The 26,492-nt window shown below is 36.0% G+C and overlaps 2 protein-coding genes across 3 annotated transcripts; one reads left to right on the top strand and one right to left on the bottom strand.

The window, feature by feature from the left end:
• Positions 1-1,838: 1,838 nt before the first annotated feature.
• Positions 1,839-17,988, top strand: LOC116307429 (nuclear receptor subfamily 2 group C member 1-A). The gene is made up of 4 exons (XM_031717684.2): positions 1,839-2,053; positions 14,090-14,422; positions 14,611-15,252; positions 16,645-17,988. The coding sequence occupies exons 1-4, from the start codon at positions 2,047-2,049 to the stop codon at positions 16,896-16,898; spliced, it is 1,236 nt and encodes a 411-aa protein (XP_031573544.1). The 5' UTR covers positions 1,839-2,046; the 3' UTR covers positions 16,899-17,988.
• A 3,673-nt stretch (positions 17,989-21,661) lies between these two features.
• On the bottom strand, positions 21,662-23,422 carry LOC116307405 (transcription factor AP-4-like). 2 transcript variants are annotated; one of them, XM_031717653.2, is made up of 3 exons: positions 23,163-23,422; positions 22,923-23,073; positions 21,662-22,810 (listed from the first exon to the last, which is right to left on the bottom strand). In XM_031717653.2, the coding sequence occupies exons 1-3, from the start codon at positions 23,240-23,242 to the stop codon at positions 22,238-22,240; spliced, it is 804 nt and encodes a 267-aa protein (XP_031573513.1). In that variant the 5' UTR covers positions 23,243-23,422; the 3' UTR covers positions 21,662-22,237. The 2 variants fall into 2 exon arrangements, with proteins under 2 accessions (XP_031573513.1, XP_031573514.1); XM_031717654.2 differs by having other exon boundaries at positions 23,167-23,195.
• Positions 23,423-26,492: the final 3,070 nt, after the last annotated feature.

The following is a 26,492-nucleotide window of genomic DNA, read 5'->3' as shown; positions in this document are numbered from 1 at the left end:
GAACCTTGGTGTAGGGTGCACGCACTAGAACCATGAACATTGAATAGTACTAATTAGTACTATTTCATACAGAATCCTTTGTTTTCTATTGTTTAATTATCACTATTTAGTGCTAAAAATTAGTATTTGTTTCACGGATTTAGTGTGAGCACTCTAGTTAGGTTCCCTAATCACCCAATCTTTACACAGATCGGTTGTGTATCAAAATGACTGCAATATTAGCATAAATAACATCATGCTATTATGATCAATAGAACCTGACTAATCACTAGGTAACGGTGATGCAATACTACGTAATGTATCTTTGTCTCGTGACATGTGGATACCTCGATGCGTGGTCTTGCTCGGTCTGCTGAGCATTTGAACAAATCATGTTTTCCTTTTCGAAAACCCTAGAATTATGAGAGCTTCGACGGACTTACTATTCTTATGAAATTTCTCACCCTTTTTCAAGTTTTACTTAAAATAATTAATTTAATTCAATTAATTGAAAAAACAATGCCAAATGACCCCATCACATATTGCTCTTTTAACCAATTTATGATTGCTCGATTCTGATTGGACGAAAGGAGTAAATCCCAAATTGTACTATTATAAACGAAAAATCGCAAATACTTCTCGTACGATTCGGAATTAATAGATACGGTAGTAGATCGTGCGATTTCCTATACTAATTGAATTAAATCAATTAATAATAATAAATAATAATACTGTATAAATAAATCAATAATACTGTAGTCAGTGACTAGTACGATACAAAAATGTCATTTTGGTACTTGTGTTTTTTAGCTCGCAAAAGGGCAAAAAAGTACCTTTTATCTGCTTTTCGGATTTCTTTTATAGTTGAAACTTTTAAAAAGGTGGGACATTTCATCACATCCATTAAATCAATAAAACACTAAATTTTCTATGTTTTTTCTCGAATAAAAATGAATCGTTTCTAATCATTTGAATTTATTTTTTAAAATATATGAAAAGGGTAGGAATATTGATGTTGTAATAAATAAATGCAAAAGCTAAATTTATTGGGATTTTTAGATTCTAAACTCAGGATTTTACAAAACGTAGACTTGACACAATATCTGTCACTGATTCGATACGAACGACCTTATTTAATACTATAAGTTTGAATTGAATGTCACATCAGCAGCAGTCACGTGACTTTTTGGCGGGAAATAATGTGGAATAATTTGAAAAAGTAGAATATGCCACGATTAGTCACCGATAATTTTTGGCGGGTTCACGTAAAGCGAATTATTTCAGTATACAACCGACCCACGACCACTTATTTGATTTTAAATTTTGTCAAGTGCCCCTAAACAAGCGCTTCGATGTTTTCATATTTATAATATGTAATATTTTCCAAGCAATACTTTTTATCGGTAGTCTTAAAACAAAGGATTAGATTTTGGACGTCATTAATGTCCTTAAACTGGCAATCAAACGTAGCACGCCAAAGTCACGCGAGGATACATGACTGGTCGTACCTATTTTAAGCGCATGCCCAGTTCAGTGTTCCTTGTCAAAATCTACTAATTCGAAGACCAATAAACCCCCAGCTCACATGATGATTTCGAGCTCCCAAGATTTCTGCGACCATTCACACTATAGCAACGATTCCGCCCACGTTTCTTTTCGCAGGGACTTATCTGAATAGTTAAACGTGATGCGAAAGCAAGCCATGCTTCTGTACACGTGAGGAGCAACGTGAGTTTTTTGTCGTCAGACGAGTTTTCCCCTGACGCTCTTAGCGCTGATTGGATAATCAAGAAATTAGCAACACAAATCACAGGTATCGCAGCATATAGATTTTTTAGCTTCTGACATTGACCGAATAACCGTTTGACCTATATTAGTTTCAAACACTCTTCTTATTCAGCTGTATTTTCTGTACGCAAGAGCTGTATCAACAAAACGAAGTGCCTCAACTATCTTTAAATTCAAGATAATTTTCAGTATATTGAAGAGATGAGTACATAACCTGTACAATCCAACTGCAGTCACACAACCTACCGGCTGACGTGAGCTCATGCATGCTTGTGAACTATGAACGGTAAGTCGTCTCACTATTTTATCTATATATTGAAATTATATTCTTAGCATTAATATTATAGCCTATTTCTGCATTTCATTTTGACTTAAGTTTTCAATGCTAAAAAAACCTTCAACTTCGACCATCTCAAGCTACATTCATTCAGCATCAAAAGTATTTTAATACATTCCCGGCTCAGACAGACACAGAAATGTAGTTAGTATATAACTAGTAAGAGTAAATCTTAATTCTATACAAAGAAAAGATATTACGTCGTATTCAGGGTCTTTTCATGGTTTGCTTCGAATGCCTAGTTTTATATTGGACAAGACGCCCTTGGAGTGACACTAGCGAATTTTTCGACTACCGAAAGATCCCGTTCTACATAGGTTATAAGGGCCCTGGTTATTGCGCACCTCTTGAAACTCGTGGAAGATTAAAAAATTACATTTTAGAAAATTGCATCAAACAGACACAGAAATGTAGTCAGTATATAACTAGTAAGATTAAATCTTAATTCTATACAAAAAAAGATATTACGTCGTATTCTGGGTCTCTTCCGTCGGTTTGCTTCGACTCCCTAGTTTTATGTACTGGACAAGACGCCCTTCGAGTGACACTAGCGAAATTTTCGACTACCGTGTGAGATCCCGTTATTTATAAGGCCCCTAGTTATGAGCGCTCTTCTTCAATCTCGTGGAAGATTTAAAAAAATACATTTTTAAAAATTACATTTTTTATATTGGATTACGAATTCATTATATATATATATGTATATTATATATATATATACGACTGATATGATATTTATTTACGATGCGATTGATATGTTATTTATTTACGATTTAAGATTAATATGATTTTTTATATAATTATTTATTTTCATCAACACTTATTTATTTTATTTATCTATAAATATCATATTTATGCTATGGAAAATTGATAGATGGTTTATCATTTATGGAAGATAATGAATGACTGCAACTTACAATGAGTGCAATATTAGTAAGACAATTACTTTGGTAACTGAATACGTTGCTCACACACATAAAGGTAATATATAAGGGTTTTACGTGGACACTAGCACTAGCCAACTTGAAGTTTCTACTGTGAACGTTGAGTATATGTCATGGCGTTCAACTAGGGTTGAGCTACTCTCGTAACATTGCTTTAGCTTTACATTGGGTTATTGTCCTGTAAAATGAAAGAAACGTAACATATACTGATATTGTAGAGCTAGAGAATTTGTTTTGAAGATTTCATGATGTACAAACAAAGTCATAATTTCAGTATTCGAGAATAACATACAAGTTTTATAGTTAGAGTTCGTACGACTAAACCATGATGATGGTATATGAACTAGAAGTGGACGAACTACAACTATGTTGCAATGTTGCTGCATGGTAGGATTACCCTCTACGGATCGAAATATCAGGACTTAATTTATAGACGAAAAAGCTGTAAATTAGCTTTATAGATCAACCAGAAATCGCCTAAATCCGTCCAATGGCAGTCTCGAAACCTTTATCACTTATAGCGAGAACTGATGATGTGGTCGCAAGAAAATCTCTGTTACATACCAAATCTACATCTACTACTGCTAATTGAATATTTTAGAAAGGTTATGAGCTCAGTAAAATAAAATCACACACAAGGAAACTGATCTTTTATATTTTAAGTTGACCTTTTAATTATAACGTCAGTGTTCATGTTCGAGGTTGCTGCCGTACAAATGGTTACAGAAGGCTTGTACTGACCACTTTGGATTTTGTCAAAAGCCGACAACCAACCCGGCATAGTGATCTACAAACATTGTAAGCCCTTCCAAATATTGAGAAACGGCCCGTCATTCTTAAATTTTGTGTTCGGTGTTCACGTCTGTGTTCACTAAACCGGTTTTTATAATCGGTTTTATGACTCGGCACCTTTTCTTACTTTTCGTGACTTTAACCGAAATTCTTGACAGTCTGATAGGTCTGATAGTGTTCTCTGAACTTTGGCTACTACGCAAACGTTTTCTTGCAGGCAGAGAGTTTAGGGGGAAGGAGGAGAGTTTTATAGAATTTGTGTTCGGTGTTCACGTCTGTGTTTAGTAAACCGGTTTTTATAACCGGTTTTATGACTCAGCACCTTCAGCTTGCTTTTCGTGACTTTAACCGAAATTCTTGCCAGTCTGATAGGTCTGATAGTGTTCTCTGAACTTTGACTACTACGCAAACGTTTTCTTGCAGGCAAAGAATTTAGCGGGAAGGAGGAGAGTTTTATGGATTCAGTCGTTTAACTTGCTCGAAATACTTTTGAACAACAATTTTTATGTGAGGTCAGTTTTTTCTTCTTCAGCTTTGTCAAATACCGTTTCAAGATAAAGCTTAATACTTACAATCGTCTAAAATGTATTTTATTTTGTCGTCCGATGCATTTTACGCTGTCTATAATTTACTTATTTGGGTGGTGAATACTCGCTCCCTCTTGCACTAAAATTACACTTGTCCAATCCCATCACCCAATACACAATCGAACTGAAAGTCTGGGAAGCCTGTGATCAGGAGATCCTTATTACCAATATGCAAAACTGTAGACAAAGTCTTCAGCAATGGATGATAATCTAAATTGTACATATAGCCCGAATCGCTAATTGAGTCTGACGCAGTTTGGAAATTATGGATTTACTAGCTGAGGAAACTGCAAATCCGGTAGAGATTTGCTTTGGACATGTGTAAGAAGGCCAGAAAAACATCTGATTTGTACTGTACAAGAAATCTAAGATTTCACTTAGGTTTCTATGGTAACAATTTAGCCTTAAGGACGAAGTAACTATTGGAACAAAAGATTTAGGTTTGTTGACCTTGTAAAACACCTTCCTAACAAAGGTCAGTAATTGAATTCTATTCACCGGATAATGAAAGGTTCTTCTTATTTACTCAATAATCTGGACTTGGACCTTTTGACTTTCAGCTGTTCACAAAACCAGTTTAGTAAGATTTGCGCAGAAAAGACTTCCTAAGGACACGTATATTTTTGGCGTCCTTCATTATAGTTGTTTACTCATAAATTTTTAGTTAAGAATTATTCCCTTACTTTTGGTATAAACTTTGGTTTACTTAAAATAGTATGTTTTGACTTAGAAACACAAGCGACCGTCATCGACGCTTTATTCAGTTAATCCTTTTCTAAAGACTCTTTTTAAGATTAAGGTTCTTAGGTCAATAAGGCCAATATTCTAATTTATTCCTGCAACTCAGTACTTTCACTGGAAACCAGACTCAAACCAGTTTTTGTAATTAATTCTACAATTATGCTAATTTCTTCTATAAATATAGGTTAGTTTCAGATAGAGAGATAGAGATTCGTTAGTCGTGAAACAGTCTTGTAACTACTAGTACTTGTGAGCGTCAATAAAGATCCCGTGGAAACTCTAACCATAGTCTCCCCGACTTCACGACACATGTGATGTTCTCACAGTCAATATCGAGAGATTCATTTTGACTGGTTCCAATTGGTACCATTACAGACTTTCCAAAGTTTGCCGGAATCCTTCTTATTTCTTAATTTCTTATTTTTGGAGCATAATGCAATTGACAGGTGTTTTTGCAAGACGTAGTAATATTAGTGTCATCTGCAAACATCCTTGGAACACAATATTGCAAAACTTTAGGCATGTCATTTATATAAATAAGAAATAATAATGGTCCCAGGATAGACCCTTGTGGAACTCCACAATTTATTTCGGAGGGTTTCGAAAGAAAACCTTTTGCATAACAGTATTGGAATCTATGACTAAGATATGATTGAAATAAATGAAAAGTAGCAAAATCAATTCCATAAAGCGTGAGTTTTTGTAATAGAATAGAATATCAACAGTGTCGAATGCCTTGGCTAAGTCAAGATAAACAACTCAAATTCAATAGTCCATTATCGATATTATTAAACCAATCATTCGTAGCATCTAACAAAGAAGTTACAATAGAATGGAGTGAGCGGAAGCCTGATTGATGTTCATCAAAAATGTTATTACCTTTTATATAAGTTTACAACTGATTATAAACTACCCGTTCAAAAGTCTTAGAGTGCTTTTAGTAAAAGCGTGAAACGCTAATTGATAAATAGAACAATTTTGTACTATTTTGTTAAAAATTGGTTGAAGCGTGAAGAACAAATGCGCACGTGCTTCGAATAAAAAAATAACACAATATGCCAAGTAAAATGGTTTTAAAGTTTTTATTCCTTCGCACTGCTGCAAAATCAATACACAAGCTAGACACATCTAAAGCTAAGATAACCACAATATGCAAGTGAAATGGTATGGCACACTAAACAAGTGTTACTTACTCTATTGTAGCTCACCTTACAAATATCAAAAACGCAATCACACCTAGTCGTTTTATTGGTTTTTGTACACAAGAAGCGTTTCTAAAACGCGCTCGACTGTGCTTGACGTGATTATTCGCACAATCGTGGTTCAGTGATTGTATGAGCACACTAAATTTATAATTACTAATTTGTACAAAATAGAGTGACCACAGTAGAGTGCACGCACTAAAACCGTGAACATTGAATAGTACTAATTAGTACTATTTCATACAGAATCCTTTGTTTTCTATTGTTTAATTATCACTATTTAGTGCTAAAAATTAGTATTTGCTTCACGGATTTAGTGTGAGCACTCTAAACCGGTGAAACTTTAGTAATACGAAATAGCACAATTTCATAGCACTATTTTGTACTATTTAGTAATTAGTGTTTCACGGATTTACTGTGGTCACTCTAGTACAATTTTGTATTCGTAAAGTTTCACGCTTTTACTTAATGCACTCTATCTCAAGATTAATATTTCTTTAAGTTTGTTTACTACTTTAATAGATATGTGATTCAAGTTTTTAGAACTTGCGTCTAAATTAGCTGCCAATTTAGCACCTACCATGGTAAAGTGTTTATTTAAAATTTCAAAAATGTCTCGTGGATCTTGAGTTTTAGAAGTTTCCGTTTTAGTTTCACGAATAGAAGAGTCTTTCACATTCTTACTTAATAATTCATCAATAGTTTTCCAAATAATGCGAGAATGATGAGGTATGATAATCTGTTTTCACTTTTCTGATTGCAGTATTTACTTTATTTCTTTTTCGTCTAAACTGGTGGCAATCAGATTTCAATCCAGTTTTGACGGCTAATTTCTTGGCATTGATTCTAGAAGTAATGGTCAACTTTCAACATCAGATGTTATCCAAGGGGAGTTTTTTGCTTTACACGTTTCTTCTTGAGAGGGGCATGTTTGTCAGCAACATTATTAAACATTGTTTTCAGCAGTTTTCCACTCACTCCAAATAGCATTAGGACTGATCTGCTTCAGTTTTTACGGTCAAATTATGCCAAGGCATTCGCTTAATATCATTAATAAAGTCTTGGGGTTGAAATTTTTTGTAACTACTAGTGACGTATATTTGTGTTTATTCTTAGTGTTACCGGAGATTTTTCTTATCCCAAACACCAGACTATAATCACTAATTCCAGCGTGGCATACCCCGGAGAACGTTACCCTGGCAGTGTTATTAGTTAATATGACATGAATTAATGTTTTCAGTGTTCTATCAATTACACGAGTTGGTTCCAAAAGCAGTTGGTGTAGTTAATAGACCTCAATAATACCATTCAGATGTTTATGAAAATCTGGAGTTTTAGCAATATTACAATATTCAAATCTCCAATAACTAAAGTATTTCTTTGTCTTCGTCATCTAGTTTTAATATCATAGATTCCAAAAAGCTGAAAAAGCTAATATCAGAGCTTGGGGTTCTATAACCTAATAACATAAAAGCTTTTACTATTTGTGTTCAATATTTCAATACATATAGCTTCAATACCATCAGGTACTATTTCGAAACGAATTATAAATTGAACACAATTGTTAATGTACACGCAGACCCCACCGCCATGTATGTGAGTCGATCCTTTCTAATGACCTGGTAATGTTCAAGTGTTATTTGATTATTTGCAATAGTCTCATTTAATCTGGTCTCATTTATCGCTATTAAATCGAAGTTATAAATTTTAACAAGACATCTCAATTCGTCAATATGTTTAGTGAGACTTGCTTTATTCAATGATCCAAACTTGAATCCTTTTCTTTTAGAGAAGTCGCTTTGCTTTGCATTAAGAAAGGAATTAGAAGCCCGACACGTCGGTGGGAAAGCTAGCCGAGCTTCTCTCTCATGGCAGAATCAGTTATTAGTAGATCTATAATATGTGTAATTAAATTCTTAAAAAGTAATCCAATGCCTTTTTTGTTCACATGTAACCCACCCATATTCAACGAGCTGTCATCAATATTACTGTGATCTAGGATTGACCAACTATTATGCTGACTCGATGTTTGAAGAAGATTATTAGCCTCTATGACAAACAGACAGACAGACAGACAGATAGACAGACAGACAGACAGACAGACAGACAGATAGACAGGCAGACAGACAGACAGACAGACAGACAGACAGACAGATAGATAGATAGATAGATAGATAGATAGATAGATAGATAGATAGATAGATAGATAGATAGATAGATAGATAGATAGATAGATAGATAGATAGATAGATAGATAGATAGATAAACTTCTTAATAAGGATATATTAGCGATCATAAATTAATAGAATGCAAAGAATATATCCGTGAAATATTAGTAATACTAACTTACACTATTTTATGCTAATTCTATTGTTTTCTTTTGTTGAACTAGCATTTCGAACGTAACAATTTAGTAATTAGTGTTTCACGGATATATTGTTTGCACTCTATATTGTTTGCACTCTATCAATAAATGCGAGAAACTGTAAAATTATCAATATTATATGAATCCATAAGCGATGATAGGTAGGCCTTTCTAGCATTCTTCAAATTAACAGATGCATCTATTTTCAAGTTGTTTAATAAATTAATTTAGAAAAATGTTCTTTTTAAACTGTTGGTATTCTATACAATGAAGAGTTTCTAGTATTGTAACTATGAGAAAACTCAAGTGTCCAGTTTTTCAATAAGATATTGTGGAGCCGGTTTTGCATGAATTTTCAACAGCAGGACAAGTCGACGGGCCAGGCCAAGTGTATCAATCGGGAACCGCATCCAAGCTTGTAAAAAGGTTAATGAAAGCTTGATTGGAAAGTCGACACATCAAGAATAAGGTGTGCACATCTTTTCTGTAATCTAAAAAGATGCCAATTTTCCACTATCACAATGTGGATGTGTCACTCAATTCTGTGCGATGCTCTACTTCAATCAAAAAACATTTCTTACCGCAAGCTTCGTGTAATAGATGCTGATTCTCTCCAACAAGATATTATGTTCCCTGCACTATATCAATCTCCTGCTACTGAACTATCTGATTTGTGTACTCAATATGACTCTGTTTTATCGTCTATCTTAAATAAACATGCCCCTTAAACAAGAGCTCGGCATGGTATACTGATGAAATTCAAATTAATAAAACAAAGCGTCGTAATCTAGAAAGACGTTGGCGACGTTGACCGTGAATTATATATTGATCAATGTAATGTTGTTAAAAAACTGATCTTCGAAGCAAAGGTGAATTATCATTCTAAATTGATTACTGTAGTCTTGACCCTCTTCCTGCAAGTCTCCTAATTAGACAGTTTAATTGGTGTATGTGAATATGTATGTATGTGGTGTATGCCTTTGTATGTGAAATTGTTAACCTGTCACTTCAAACTGGTGTTATTCCCTGTTTTAAATTTTTTACTGAAAAAATCATCTCTTGATCACAAAGTTCTTGGAAATTATCGTCCAATATCTAATTTAAAGAATGTCTACAAGATTATTGGAAAAGTTGTTTCTCTTCAGCTAAATGATTATATCTGTCTCTGAAAAATCTCGATGAACCATTGCAGTCTGCATACAAAACATTTAATACTGTGAAACTGCTCTTCTTCGAGTACAAAATGATATCCTCCACTCCACTGACAATCGTTCTCGTGTTGTCATGCAGTTGATCATTAAATTCTTTTAAATCGTCTCCATACTAAATTTGGCATTTCTGGCATAGCTCTTCGATTGCTTGCGTCCTATCTCACCGATCGCTTTCAATTTGTTTCTATCAATGATTTTTCACTAAAGCTCTTCAACTTAATTGTGGTGTACCTCAGGCTCTGTACTTGGTCCTTTGTTGTATCTCCTTTATACTTCTCCGGTAACTGATATCCTTCGACTACACAGAATGTAAAAGTTTCCACCTTTATGCCGATGACACTCAATTATATATTACTTTCTCCTGCAATGACGATTTGTCCCTTAAGGATTCCATGAAACTGATTGAAAAATTGTTTTTCTGATATTGATGCTTGGATGAATACAAATTAAATTAAATAAAGACGAAACTGAATTCCTGTTATTTTCTTCAAAGCACAGTCCATAGATAACTTTTTCTTCTCTTCAATTTGTTCCGATGAGATAACGTCCTTAGCGTATGCTCGGAACATTGGTGACTTGTTATATTTGATACACATCGATATCTTCGTCATACGTTATTCCATAACGGGCTTGATGCTCGCATTAAATAACAGGACCTTATGTTTGGTAGACAAATTTTTTTTTTTTTGCGAGAGAAAGCAGCAACCCTTTTTAGTATTTTTTTTTCGCATGGTTTCGACATGAACAGACCAAGTGAGATTTTGGTCAATGCGAGTATGCTACACACCGGGCAGGTGTTCGGAAAGTGATTGCGATATAAAACCAAGTTACCAAGTTACCATTGAGAACCAGTGAAAGATAAGTGTCAGGGCAGCGATCTAGTTTTTGACGAGTAGTTTTTGACGAGTACCAATATTCATAGCGGAGCTCCCGCGCGGGTCCAAGGCCCGCGCGAGTGGAGCACCATAGGTATAGAATATGGTAAACTATCCAACTCAGTTTTCGTGGTCATCGCATGGGAACCCTGTGCGTAACGCTAAAAGTGTCGCCCGCCAGGTGTACATCGCGTTTCTGATTGGTCGAGCTTTCAAATCACACGTCACTTGGAAAATGACGACTTTTTTTAAGGAGCTTTTTACTATCATTTTTTTGTAAATATTGTAAATACGAAACAAAAAATTATTGAAGAAATCATGGAAAAAAAGAATTCGCCACAGTGTGAAGATAGAGGTTAGGACATTTTCTATTTTGTTTTATTTAGTGTAGATAACTGATAGCTACAACATTTACCGGAAAACGAGCAACAAACTAGCATGACGAACGAGAGAAAAAAGTACTTGTTTTATTCTTATGGTAAGAGTATTCGTAGTTCATGCATGATATAAAATAATCATTTGAAACAGCGCTTTTTGAATTCCACAATTAAACAAATCCAAGAGATTTTTGATAAAGTTTAAGCTAAATAACATTCCTAATATTAACCGGCAAACGAGCAACGAACTAGAATGACAAACGTGCGAAAAAAGTGTACCTGTTTTGTTATTATGGTAAGAGTACTTTCATTTTGAATTTCATTCAATAATTTTATATCTTTTTACAGATAATTTGTCTAAATATTGAATGAGTTTTAAAATTATACCAGATATTCAACTGTTTATTGAGCTTTTCGACCTAGTACATGATTATAAAAGTGAGCTTAAATTTGTGTTGTTGTTACCCTGCGAGCAGAGATTCCCTTTTCTATCCCGCTCGCTCTAGTACATGATTACAAAAATGAGCTTAAATTTGTGTTTTTGTTACCCTGCGAGCAGAGATTCCCTTTTCTATCCCGCTCGCCCTAGCGGGATAGAAAAGGGAATCTCTGCTCGCAGGGTATGTTGTTGTGAGATAAAGAGCGGTACCTTCACTTTCAAACTTTCACTTTCAAACTAAGAAAATATTAAAAAAACATTTCCAAATGCCAATTTACTGACAAAGAAAATTTTATTTTGTATTTGCATTGCATTTTGCGTTATTTTCTATTTTGCCTCAGTTGTTCTTGTCAAGTATAAATGAATGTAAACTTATTAGTTTTTCAAAAACTTTTGTTGTTATCAAGATGAAAACTGGTAAAATTGAATTTTCAAAATCTAGTAAGCTTGTGTTTTCAAGCTTCTCGAAAAATAGTTAAGACTATGAATGAAAATACGGTTCTTGTAAAAACATAAAACTTTTGATGTGGATAATTAACCAAACATCGTTATTAGTGTAAAAGAAGTAAAAGTAAGCTTATTTATTTTGCTCACCTTTTCTTTTACCAGTTTTCAAGTCTGTTTCATAGTCGATTTGTCCATAAAAGTTCGGAAATCTCCAAAATTTCGATTTCAATGAAAGACATCCGAGGTAAATTTCACTAAACCTGATATTGTATTGGATTATTTGTAGTTATCTTTCTATAAGTAAAATTAACCAGGAATTCAAAGCTTAAAAAATGTCGGCCTGCATGGAAAACTTTATCGAAGAATCTTCCAAGAAAAAAACTAGCCCCTTGGGGGGTTGGTGGTGAGTCTCGCGCAAAGAAAACGATGTTGTGCATTTGATTCGTTTTCAGTGCATGTTTTTTATTATGGGAGACATTATCTTAATATTGTTTTCCGATTTTAATTTTATCTTCCACTTTCAATCAAATTGGGCTCTCTGTGACTTGCGTATCATGCGGGAGCTCCGCTTTTAGGCAGTGCCTAAATATATTTAATATATTTAGTTTTGTCAGGATTAATAGCCACACAGTTTAGAGCTAAGTCATTAATGAATAACAGGAACAGAGTTGGTCCTAAAATCGAACCTTGAGGAGCCCAGATGTTATCAAGTTTGGTATAGTACGCCACAATAAGCCTTTTCATAGTTTAAGAATCGATTCCACTGCGCATGCGATTTTATCCCGAATTTCTCACCTTCTTTTGTTTAATTAAGAACAAAAGAAGGTTTAGACAAAAGAAGGTGAGAAATTCGGGATAAAATCGCATGCGCAGCGGAATCGATTCTTAAACTATGAAAAGGCTTATAGCTAGCCTGTTGCTTCCTATCATTCAGATAACTCCGTCTTGAACCACTCCAAGTTAGGATGCGAGAAACCATACAGTTGTAATTTCTTTAGAAGAATGTCATGGTGGACAACATCAAAAGCCTTGTGAAAGTCAATGCTCCAGTAAAATAGCCTTTATCCATAGCTTCCAACCAGTCGTCAGATATCTTTATTAGGGTATTTTCAGTCGGAAGCCTGACTGTGTCGATATAATAAGTTTGTGAGTTCTTAGAAATTGCATGAGATGTGAACAAACATGCTTTTTCCTAACACCTTGGAGAGTACCGGTAAAATGGATATCGGTCGGTAATTGTTAGGATCAGATATAGGACCACTTTTGTGAGTAGGTGTTACAAACTATTCTTGGTTTTCACGTACGTCATCAAAAAATTTTCCAGGATTTTTCAGTATAAAAGAAAACCTCCACAGGCCAAAAGAGTAGCCAAAACTATATACCTCAAAATTTTAGCTAAAAAAAGATTTAGATACGAAGATACAAGCGATTGATTATGCCCATAATTTAGTTGAAATGATGGGTCTGCCATCTTGGTGTCTCATTGAGGGACACTGAATATGGTGGCCAATATCACGAAGGTTAAAAATAATATTTCTATTGTAAACATTTCAAATGTTCAATAACAATAATCATAGAAATAAAGTTACCAATCATCTACTAAGTTAAAAACGTATTATTTCAATCAAATTTCCCTATTTCAAATGCTTTGAAAATGCGTGACAGAATTGGACTCGCTATAAATCTAAAACCGAACCTCGATAATACAAACTTATTTTGGCAAGACTTTTCTTATAATGCTATAGACAAAATATTTTTTGATGACGTCACGTGAAAATCAAGAATAGCCCCGTAAAATTCCGGTTCAGATAAATACATTTGCGGCCATAGTATTAATTAAGGAAAAAAGAAGTGGGATTTTACGGTATGGAATTTTAAAGCTAATCAGGTACTACCATTTATATTTTGAATATATGAAATATGATTTAGTCAATTTTATTTCATTCGAAAATAAACTCAAAAGATGTTGGATAATGATACAATATCATTTCAATTATGCCAACAGATACCCGAAGAAGCAACATTCAACCCATTGCCCACAAAAGCGGTGACTGGTCCTCTACAAATGTCGCTGTGCAATCTTTGACCACAACAAACAAGTCAAATTCGACTACAATATCATGGGGCGACTGCCGCGTATGTGGAGATCGTGCAACTGGCCGACACTATGGAGTAGTGGCATGTGAAGGATGTAAGGGGTTTTTCAAGAGGAGCATACGTAAAAAGCTTGTGTATGGTTGTAGGGCTGAGGGAGATTGTGTTGTCGATAAAATACACAGGAATCGATGCCAAAGATGTCGCTTGGAGAAGTGCTTCAAAGTAGGGATGAATCAAGATGGTAATATGACATAACTCTCCACTCAATATTTTGCTTCTTTTGCTCTGTTTTTTAGTGCTGGTTTTTCACTGGTTTATTTGACTACTCTGACAGGAACTAAGAATTAATCAATATTTCTTTCCAAGGTTTCGAACATGGACTGCAATTTTAGCTGTTAATAGAAAATATTTCGTCTTTTTCCCTTTCAGCTGTCCAATGCGAAAGGAAGCCACTGAAGATTTCATTGTCCCCAACAAATGATCTTCGCCGCCCCAGTACCGAAGAACAAGACGAGTGCGGTACTACTCTTAGTGAAACCAGACTAAACGTAGCATCGTTTGGAAGAAGTACTTGCGCTCCAATACAAATAAGCTCTGCTTCTCATTCAACCACTAATGTCCCGGGAGATATTATTGGAACACAGCATTCGGAGTTCAAACTCCACATTCCATCGCTTGCCATTCCAAAACTTTCCATGGACTATATCTATGAGTTTGCAACAAGACTTCTCTTTCAGTCAGTTGACTGGGCCAGAAGTATTAGCGCGTTTAGGAGCCTCGAAAAATCCGATCAAGTTGTACTGCTTCAGAGATCTTGGTCCGAAATATTTCTGCTCGGCGTGGCTCAGTGCATTGCTTGTTTTCCATTTTCTCCCCTGTTGGCGTTTGCTGCACAAAGTCTTAAACAGAAGGAAGAGCATCAAAAGCCACGAGTGTTCTCTTCTAACCACAGTCCGTTCTCTAACTTTGAAAAACTTATAATTGTCAAAGACTTTGTGTTCAGTTTTGACAAACTTGAGCTCAATGGGATGGAGTATGCTTACATCAAAGCCATTGTTCTTTTCAACTCAGGTGCGTACTGTAGTCTCTAGGGCCGCGTTTCTTCGCTTGGATAAGACGGGGATATTCATTTGTATTCTCTGAATAGGTTTAGATAATACTAATAAGGTATTTTGTTTTATTGTTTGAAGGTCTCATTAGTAAAGGCCTTTTTACCTTTGTCGTAATGTTGACCTATTTCAGACCACAGGTCATTTTTTAGAGTATCATTTCTTTTTGTAACAATTGCGCATGAGAAAACACGTGAATATGGATAAAATGTTAGCCTCAAGAGAATGACACAAGATCTGAAATGAGAAAATATGGTTTATTCTTTATATGGAGAACACCAATGTTTAACTTAGAAATTAATAATTAAAACCGTTAAAAAAACGTATTTTCTCTGGGGTTTAAGGCACTTGACACCTCAGATACAATTAATCTATTAGATATACAGCAAACTTGGCCCAATGATGGGGAGTCAGGATATTGTGGCGTTAAAACGCTCGCCTCTCACCTCAGTCGCCCCATGTGAGCTGACTGGGTTAGTCCTTTTTCTGACTCCGAGGGTTTTCCAGCCCTCCGGTTTTTCCTCCCTCCTCTCAAACCAACGCCTAACTAATTCCAACTGGTTAGGGCTGTGCTCCGGGGTCATACAAGAGGCGCCTTCACTTGCTTTCAGTTCGACCCCGTTGAGCTCCTCCACCGTAGTACATTGCGTTGTTGATTAGCAATGACAAGTTTTCTTTAATAATTAAAAACATCATTAAACGCGCATTCAGTGCTTTCGCATGTTTTCCGATAACAAGATATACAAGATATCATACAAGATATGACCTGCAACCAAAAGAGACATCGAAGAATAATTAACACCATTAATTCATTTTATTAAGACTTTTATAGCTTCAACAGCACAGGGTTAAGGATTCCTAAGCTTCCGTTTGTGACTTTCGCCTGGTAGACTGCGAGCAGTCCGACTTTTCCCTCCAGACTCACCAATCTCCGCGGGCGTCCACAGGAATCCCAAGATACTCGTTATTACTGAGTCTGGAGGGAAACGTGGTACTGCTCGCAGTCTAATCGCCTGGGGGGGGGGGGGGGGGGGTCGGGTGTTTTTTGTTGGAACAACACTAATAAAGATGAACTTACTCACCCACCTTAATAAGAGGTACTACCTTTTTAATGATACCTCATAACTAGTGGTTGCTACTTTTTCATTTTTCTGTAACTTCTCCTTTCTACCTGCTAAAACATAGTAGCCTGAGTTCAGCCGGTTTAATTTCCTCGGCTGAACGCAGGCTAATGTATAGCTGCCCCCACCCCCCCTCTCACCACCCCCCAGTTGTCCCAAAAGCATGTGATCCCTGCGACCTTTCACCCGGATGAATAATGACTGGTCCCTTATGAACCATCCTTGTGTTACAGATCCACAAGCTACAGTGACCGACTTGAAACTCATCGACAGCATACAAGAAAAAACACATTGCTCATTCAAGGCTTACATAGAAAGAGAATACCCTGAACAACCAGGCAGGTTTGCCAAGGTGTTGCTAAGGTTACCAGCCATCAGATCAATTGAGCAGTCCCTCGTAGAAGAACTTTTTTTCTCTCAGCTCATTGGTAACGTTAAAATATCTGATATCATGGAATATATAGTATCACAATCTCCAACTTTCTGATCTGATAAAACACGACTATTTAAACCATAGTTAATGGAGCGGAATGGTTTGGAAACTGCATAGAACAAAGCTATTGCTTTGCCTTTGATGTTAAACCGTACTATCACGTGTTACCGTCCTCCACTGTGCACAGTCAACATCATATAATAATGGATAAAGACGAACAAAAACATAGAACAATAAGTTTCCTAACCATTCCGCTCCATTTACTATGTTTAAACACAAATAAAATAAAACACAACTGATAAAACACGACTATTTATAGAACATAGATATTATAAGCTGGCGACGTAACTTGTGAAATTTAGATTTTAGGGCATAGCAAGATGGAAGGGATAGCGCACCGTTCTTATAATCTTAAAGGTTATGATTGCACGTACCTTAGTGAAAGCTAATTTAGTGATCGATTTTTATCTATTATACAGTAACGGATAAACTTTGAAATAAATTCGTTTAGGGAGAATAGACCCCTTCGCAGTTCCCTGCGCCATCGTGAGGTAGCTGTGCCTTTGCATCGAAGAGAGACGAACGGTGAGCTTGCAATGATAGAGACATTTTTTAACACCTTCATCAATTATTCTCATGTCTCCGTCTTTTCAAGCTCATTGTTCTTCTCGCTTCGATGCAAAGGCACAGCTACCTTTTCCAAGATAACGCAGGAAATTGTGAAAGGAACATGAGTTGCATGAGTTTCTCAAGCTTCATTGTAATACTTATGATGCTTTAAATAGATAAGAAAGTAATTGATCAGAAGTAGCATATTATTTTTTCTTATATACGCTATACTATTACCCAAAAAGATTCCAAACACTAAATCTTCCGTGTTGAATTCTCTAGAGGCACCAACTTTCTGCATTAACCACAGGCAGGCACAAGCAATTTATTTCTGGTGTGTACGAAGGCATTTACAGTAATTTTATAGGACGAAAAAGTTTAGAAGCGTAGAAATGAGTAATGTGATGGGCCTGAATATGCTAATGTGTCACTCGCTCGCTCGCTCGCTCACTAAGATGTTAGCAAAATCACAGGTAGCCCATTCCGTATTTCTGTGAGTGTTTTACTAAGAAAATAAATGCTACGATCTTTTGAAGATATCTTGACCTGGTTTATATATATATATATATCTTGGCCTGTACTAAATTTCCGCCGATTTGGAGTTTCTTCGAATCCATAAATGTTCATATATCCATAAATAGAATTCGCTTCCAAGCAGAACAAAATTAGAACTAAAAGATCTAAACAAATTAAAGTAGGTATTTAGAAAAATAAAACTAAAAGGACAATTACTCATCTTACCAGCCAAATTGAGCATTTAGCGTCCGAAACGTCAGTAAGTTTTTTTCATCTTTTCACGGTGTATAATTTACCTTTTTATCATTACTGTTTCATTATGAACACCGACGCAGCTCACACTAGTTTTTAGCTAGCTATCTCTTCTTATTTAAAATATGAGATCGAGAGAAATACTTTGAATCCTTCAAATGTCAACAAGAATAGGAAGGGCACAGGGAGCCCAATCCCTGAAAAGTGCAACTAGTATCCACGAGTTCGCCAAATTCTCTACTTTCACATCCCCATAATACTTTGCGTCTTTGGGGGTACCCAAAGGATAAAAGCCCACTTATTTTGCTGAAGGCTGATCAGACAACAGTGTTGAAAATACCTTGTTTGGTATCCAAAAGTAAAATGAAGAAGTAAAAAACAGAAAAAGATAGAAGCTTGAAGACGTTTAAGGTAAATTTTAAACATTTTTTCGTAAGTCAATACATTTTCTAAGACCAAAACTCTTGATGATCTGTACGCGCAAAAATAACTTGGAATAAACTGATAATCAGTATTGTACAGATAACAGCAGGTATAGTATAAATTCAATTAAGAAACCTTTCAATTTGGGACAGTTTTTTGATTGGTTACCCCCCAAAAACGCAAGGCTTTATAGGGATGTGAAAGTCGAGAATGGCGAATAGTCCCTTTCACAGTTCTGCGCCATCTTGAAAGGTAGCCATGCCTTTGCATCGAAGCGAGACGAACGGTGAGCTTGCAATGATGTTTTAGAGCATTTTTTGAAATTTTATCACACCAATAAATTTGAATTTTTACTTTAAATGCCTTCGTAAACACCATGACTTTTTTAAAAAAGAGTATAGTGAACTAAAGGACCATTCGAGTGGCTATTATAAAATTTCTATGTTTCCACTGCCAACAGAATCCCATCCCGGACCGGTTCATCTTATCCAAATATTCCATTATGTCTTTCATAAGCTTTATATTTTGCTTTATATTTGCTTCGTTGTAAATTTGAAGGCTAGATTGTAGCTTAGTGTTTCGTAGGTCAGTACATTAAATACTTCATTTAAAAGGTTTGATATAATTCATTAGTTAAATCAGAGCCTGGGGCTTCAGAGCACATCTAGTAAAACCATAAGGTAAAATGAGTGAATGCATTAAATAAAGTGGTTATTCAACAACGGATAATTAACATAACAAAGAGATCCCATGATGCACCACGTTGCATATACATTAACCGTTATATTGGGCCTTTGTGATAGTTCCTCTTGACATCCCGAAGAGCAAGTTAACATCGCGACTGTCACTCCACACTCTTTTCATGCATGTTCAGCTTCCTCAAGTTCAAGAACCGAACCTATTCCAGTAAAATCTTGGGGTAGGACTTCTTATTTATCGGAGAAGTTATTCCAAATCAATGCCCTTCCTCAGTTTGAATCTAGTTCTTCACTGACCCAAAAGAAAACTATATTACATGTTGTATGCAATAGTGCAAGGCTGTTTTTCCCCTTTAAAATTTTACTTTGCACGCTGTGTGTTTGTGCTAATTAAACTGATCCCCTCCCAAAACTGACTAGTTTCCAGAAACTGAATGCGCACGCTGTGTATCCGTGCCGGGCCGTTTCCCTCCTTAAACATACGGTTTCAAAGACATGCTGTGTATTAGTGTGTGTGTGGCCGTGTGTGTGCTATAATTTTAGTTCGCGACCTTAACACTTGGTTTTTTGTTTTGTTTTTGTTGTTGTTGTGGTTTTTCATGATCATTTATTTTTGTTCTTTTCAGTCCCCCATTCTTCGCGAGCCCGATAAAGTTGATCCCTACCTTAAATTGTACAAACTTAGCCATACTAATCGTAGTCTCGTCGGCCTCCATTGATAGCAGTTGAATTTCAACTGAAGGAACTACCGACGTTAAATATAGGTACTTTACCTTTACCTTTTTAGCCAATGGCTAGACATTGGGCGGCATTCCCCCCAGGAGAACACGCAAGGGACCCTAGCGCTAGCTTTCCCTTTATTTTTCCTCTCATTTTTTTTTTGGAGAATGGGAGGAATGCACCCAGCCAGCCTTTTTGCAAATATGACTATTGCGTTAATTTATATATGATAACACGTGTTCCCTGGCATCTCAACCCTGAGCACTATCGGAATAGCGCGTCGGATTTCGCACCTTTTTTGCCTTTTGTGACACCTTTTAGTTGATCCCCATATGGTACTCAGTTAAACAAATTCAATACATAAGAACTTAACTAACAAAAATAACCAAGACTGGCTAAACTGGCCAGTTAGCTAAATATAGTAGTTTGCAAATTTTGGTCATTTGAGGTATATAAAGAAGAATTATACGGACGGACGGAGAGGAAATGACCATAGTGCCGGAAGTAAGTGGAACCGTTTAATTTGCATTTTACTTGTTATACACTGGTTCGATTTTTAGTCGAAACTCAAAACTATCGTACCTTTTATCGCGTATCTTTTAACTTCTGTTTATCTTGATACAAAAAATTGTCGTTATCAAGCTTTTTCAGAACTGAAGAAACCTTAATCCAGCAAAGATACACAGAAGTCACTGACATTTAACTGGGACCGCTGCGTTCGTTGCGCTTATATGCATTAACTATTATTTATTATGAAGAAGTGAAGAATAATAATAAGCGTATTTTATTTACTTTGAGCATACGGTACTTCCTAAAGAGCCGTTTAAATTTAAGTGTCATTTGTTTCCAAATTAATATTTTACTATGAAATAATGACATTTGATATATAAATCTTCAATTCTACATTTTTTCCACCACTGAGGCGTCAGTATACAATAATTTCATTGTAATATATTATTATACTCAATAATGATAATATTCGTCTTAATAATATTCTAAAGTAATATTCTTAAATCTTGTATTATTATTATCATTATTATTATTATTATTATCATTATAGAACTGACTTCTATTATTGTGAAGAAGTATTATAATAATATTAGGAAAAATTATGCATTAGAAATCAAATTATCATTTTTAAAAACTCAGTACATCAAACTGTAACTGATCAATCTGCTCAGGTAACAGAAAATAGATTTTGACATAAATATTAGCTCGTTTTTCGTTAGCATTATTATACAGTTCGGATTTCGCCTTGCATTTGACCTTCGCCTCTCAAATCTTTCCACTCTGTAACACCCTCCCGTTAGTCTAGATGATCAACACGCTGTGCTGGAGTCCTAACGTATCAAAGAACTGAGCTCGCCTCACACTAACTCAAATAACAGTTGCTAATTGCATTGCAAATTTAATCAAAATTGTATTCGCTTCTACTCCATCATACTAGTATTTGCAAATCCATACCATTCACAGAACAACTGGAGATGTCAGGTACACAACAAGGGGCCGGATACGTCGACTTCACAAGCCCCTTAAGGCCCGAAACTGTTCTCACGATATACGCTTTTAAGTGATACGAGGAATACTACGGCCAGAAACTTATCCAGAATATAATATTTATTCATAACAACGCTGTACCTCATGTTTACAACACTTTTAAGAATAACCATATACGATCAGCTGATCCTCAATGAATCAATTGGGTCTTCGTAAACATCTGAACTTTCATCTGCTATTTTTGCTTTAAAATGGTTGGACAGCTAAAGCCCTGCTTCCACTGTCTTTTTACTAAATATATTTTAAGATTTCAAAACCTACTACATTCTATATATTGGTGGAAAATCGAGTGAAGTATAAAAGTTGATAAATACAATGTGAGTTAATAGAAAATCTTTCATGCGGATCAGTACTCTATCGATAAGCCGGGCTGTTGTTGCCCCATTTCGTAATATTAAATTCATAAACAAACTTTCTTAGTTATGAGTCATAAATACTAAAATCCACTACAAAATAGTTAAAAGATCATTTACAAAGTCACAGTACTAAAAATCATTCTTTATAAATCGAGACACACATGTTCGAGAGAAATGTACTCCTTGATGTAGGTAAATTTCATTGGTTCGCCTTGAACCTACTATAACACATCAGCTGTGTTTTCGTTCTCTCAAACCATTATCATACAATCAAACGCCGTGAGGTGAACTCCGAATTGTTACCTAGCACATCGGATTTGAATTTTATGGGTGTTTCATCGCATTCTAACCCATCTCCTTCGAGATGTTTGATTGCTTGGACTATTGTATCTAAGTTCTGTCGTGTTGCGGCAAGTGCCTTGTTTGAGTTGTGGTGCGATTTGGATTTAAGCTCGTTCAAATCGGCCTCAAATTTCTGTTTCTGTTCCTCTAATGAAATACGTAATCGGCGTTCCTTCTCCAGCTGGCATCTCAAATCAATGAGCTCTTTTTGTAAATCTTCTAACAAACTGTCTTCCGTAATGTTGTTATCATTTTCGTCCTTAGTGCTGGATTTAATAGTGTTATTAGGAATAGCACGTGCTTGGTCTGTGTTTTCAGTGTCTGATGCCCTCCTCAATCGCTTACACGGAAGACGACTATCTTCGCTTTTGGTCTGCCCTTTTCGCTCACAGTGGCTAAGAATTCGCTTTAGGGTTGTATTTTGCTGCAAAAGGCGTGTTTTGTCTTGCTCAAGAGAGAATATATATTCTGAGGTTTGCTGCAGAATTGCTGCCTGTGAAATAACCAAGCAATAACAAGTGAAACTCACACTCTGAATGACATATTCCACGAGTCCTACTGGATAATACATTTACATGAAACACGATTAAACTGTTTGAAATTACCTTGCTAAGTTTTTCTCCCTCTGCATTGGGAATTAACATTCTGAGGGCCTGAAAGCCTGAATTTATGCTCTGCATCCTTCGCCTCTCGTTCGAGTTAGCTATTTCCCGCCTAAGTCGTCTTTCGCGATCTCGATCCGATTCAGGACTTGTGCTACGAAGAAAAGAACATTAGCTTGAGAAAGGGTCAGATTATTTTATCTATAAGCGATAAATCTGCAGAAAAATCAGCTCACTACTAACCTACAGTCAATATTATTTGCAGGGTCCTCAAATGTATCGTCCTGCGATGCCGTTCCACCGGCAAGTTGGTACGATGTCATGTCTTCTCTCAATAAGAAAGTGATCGCTTGATCCAGTCCTTCAAGTCTTTCTCCCGACGATTATTTGTGTATTCTATGGGTATTTTTCGTATGATTTCTTAGTTTTCTCTGCAAAAAAACGAAACTAAGATTTGCACAGCTCACATCTAGGTCTAAATCGGCGGGAACCAGCTGGCTTTCATGATCAGGTGACCGAATAAGCGAGGGAAGAAATTTGAATGCATTTCAGCGGAGGAATGTGAAGCATTCAGTTGGGAGAATTTAAAAACAACACGCGAATATCTCACCTTTTTTACTACCTAAACAGAAGTTTTCCGCGAAATGACGTAAATTTACTTTATCATGATCTTTTTTTAAATGTTCTTGATTGCTTCTAGCTTTTTTTAAATCTTTCATTTCTTAAAGGCGATCATAAATAGCAACCCTATTTTCTAAACTCTTTAAACTTGAATCGTTTTTTTGTTACCGAATACGAACCAATCAAAATCGCGAAGCGGATTGTTTACCACTGTCTCTGTCTCATAGAGCGTATTATATAGCCCATCGATTCTGTGATCAGCTGGATGGAATGACAGTCAGCTGTTTACAATTTCGCTTCTCGTCTTATGTTAAAATTTTCGTTTCTTCTTGCTCTGCAGTTAACTAAAAATCTCCAAAAATGCCTCATCTTGAGAATTTGGTATATAAACACGATCGAAACTGGATGTGGTCACGAAGTACAACGTTAGAAATATAACATAATAGTACAAAAAGTTTATTTGGTGTATCTATGCAACGCTACTTATAAATGTATTCAACATAGAATTCCCTCGTCAGCCAAATAATTTTACTATATATTACATTAACTATTTAGTAACAGCATACTGTATAAACCAGGTTGTAAGTTTTCTTTTCAAGTTTAATTTTATAACACACGTTGTCTTATGTCTTGATATAATCTTGATATAAGTGAGGTTATAAGCCCATCATTTAAGATTTCGATTCGTGTCAGGATTGATAGATTGAACCGTGAATGAAGGAAATTGGAAAAGGGCTTCACGGTGAAAATCTTCGATCGCGAATATTCTAGTTGCTTCGAAGCTACAGCACTCCTAAGTCACAAACTCACATCAACTTTAACTCAATTATTCATTTTAGAAATCACTCGTATGAGCTGCATTACATGAAATACTTTAGTTCACCTCCGGAATATTCATCCTTGAAATATTACTTATAATTCCGAACGAGGAGGGAATTTTACCTAGCTAGGTAGGCATAGGCATCATAAAGCGATCTTTTACATCATCCTTTACTGTTATTTTTCAACTCCATAGGAGTGTGACTAGTCATCTAATTCACTCCCTCCCCCCTAGGTCCGCCCTTGTGTCGTGACATGACTTCAAATTTATCTGCTTTCGCTTTTAATGAATCAGAATTCGGCATAAATCGTGGTAGACCGCAAGCAGTCCATGTATTTCCCTTGGTCACTGTCGCTTATGTTTCTTTAGTTCATCTTTCAAATTCCGAGGATTAATTTGTAGTTAGCTAGTCTAATATTCCCAGGACGAGGGCGCCTGGGACCTAATCCTCGCTCGGACGTCTATAACTATGGAATGACAAAGAAAAATAACGAATTGAGAGTATTTTCATCCCCTCCCCCCCCCCCCCTCCCGCGTCATCCCCCGATAACCTGTGTACAGCCGCTTCCCACCCCTCCCTGTACACAGGGTATCCTTCGATTGACCTATGAAACAATAGACAACAACAGACATTGTGCTATTTTGTACAGTTATTTAATGGAACATAAATTTAAACTTAATAGCGGGATTATAGCGGACTGTTTGGCTAATGAATTGTGAGAACTCTACGTTCTTAGTGATAATATAGAACTTTACAGAACAATCACAAAAGGCCGAAATCAGTCCTGCTTCAGGTTTAACTCGTGGATACGCGAAGCGTAGAAACGATTTATCGTGAGAGGTATGAATATGCAAATATGTCACTAACTCACTCCACACACACCCACACATTTTTTTAAAGAACTGATTCATCGGGTAAAACCCGACGACACTATGTTTGACACAGGTATTCGGACCCAAAGGGGGAGGGGGAGAGGGGAAACTTATGAGAAAAATGAATTAAGAAAAATGATTAAAAAGAAGAAAATAATAAATAAAATATAATAAATAAATATTAAGGAAGTGGGTGATTGACGAGGAGAAGGGGTAGTTGAGCGTACTAGACTTATATGAAAATATTATGGATGTGTATCGTAGATAGGTGGCAATGGTACAGTAAATGATAAAGTACATCTTACAATCATCGTGCAATGTACATTGAATTGAAAATAAAAGCGTTTTGGGTGAAGGCAACGTTACGAGCGCAACATGCATGAGCTCATGCGTGGCGGCGGTGTGGTGGTGATTACTATATCAAAATAAGAAAGCTTAGGGATAGTCGTTCGATCTTCCAAGTGTTTATGAAGGTCAAAATTCGACCTGCATGTTTCAAAACTTCTAGCGCCAGAAGCTTAAAAACCCTCACACACTCGCTCTTTCACTAAGATGCTAGCAGATCGATAATTAAACGCTTACGTCATCTGCTTACGAACATTACGCGAAATTTACTTCCGGACCTCGTACAAACCATAGTTAATAACCAGAGGTTAATAACTATGTACAAACACGAAGTCTGTCAGTTTTATTATACAGACTCGAATGAAAATAAGTTGAATAACATTTCTAAACGATTTTATATAGAATATCCGTTTATTTCCGTTTATACGGTGTGCAGCAAGCTATACTGACCCAAAACCGCGTCCTCAAAACCAGGGCTGCATAACCAATTTCACTGGAAACATTGGCCGATCACTATGCATAGTATGTCTCAGATAGTATCTCTTAGATGGTTGATCAACCAATCAGAGGATTAAGGTGGCTGCCTACTCCAGAAGAAAGGAAAAAAAGACAATATGTTTTCTCATAGTCTAATCACGATCTCATAAACCCAAATTTCAATACCGATTTCAAATATTCAAAGAAAAATTGGGGTGTCCGAAGTCGTTTTTGAGATATTCACGACTAACTCAAGCGTATCAACAAGTATTTAATGAAAAAGCCGAAAGGATAAAAAACTTTTCGCTAAAAAAATTTAAAACGTCGTCACGTGTTACCATTCATCATAAGTTATCCTGCAAGGGTGACATCAGTAATATTGTGACTAAGAAAGTCTAATAGTTAAGTAGTATACTCTGAGCACATTGATTTACTTT

Source organism: Actinia tenebrosa, unplaced genomic scaffold (genome assembly GCF_029948245.1).
Source record: "Actinia tenebrosa isolate PJP-AT-01 unplaced genomic scaffold, QUT_ActTen_1.0 PGA_scaffold6__47_contigs__length_16458017, whole genome shotgun sequence".
Taxonomy (NCBI): Eukaryota; Metazoa; Cnidaria; class Anthozoa; order Actiniaria; family Actiniidae; genus Actinia; species Actinia tenebrosa.
Note: the sequence above shows the minus strand (reverse complement) of the source record. Positions and strands in the feature narration are given on the sequence as shown.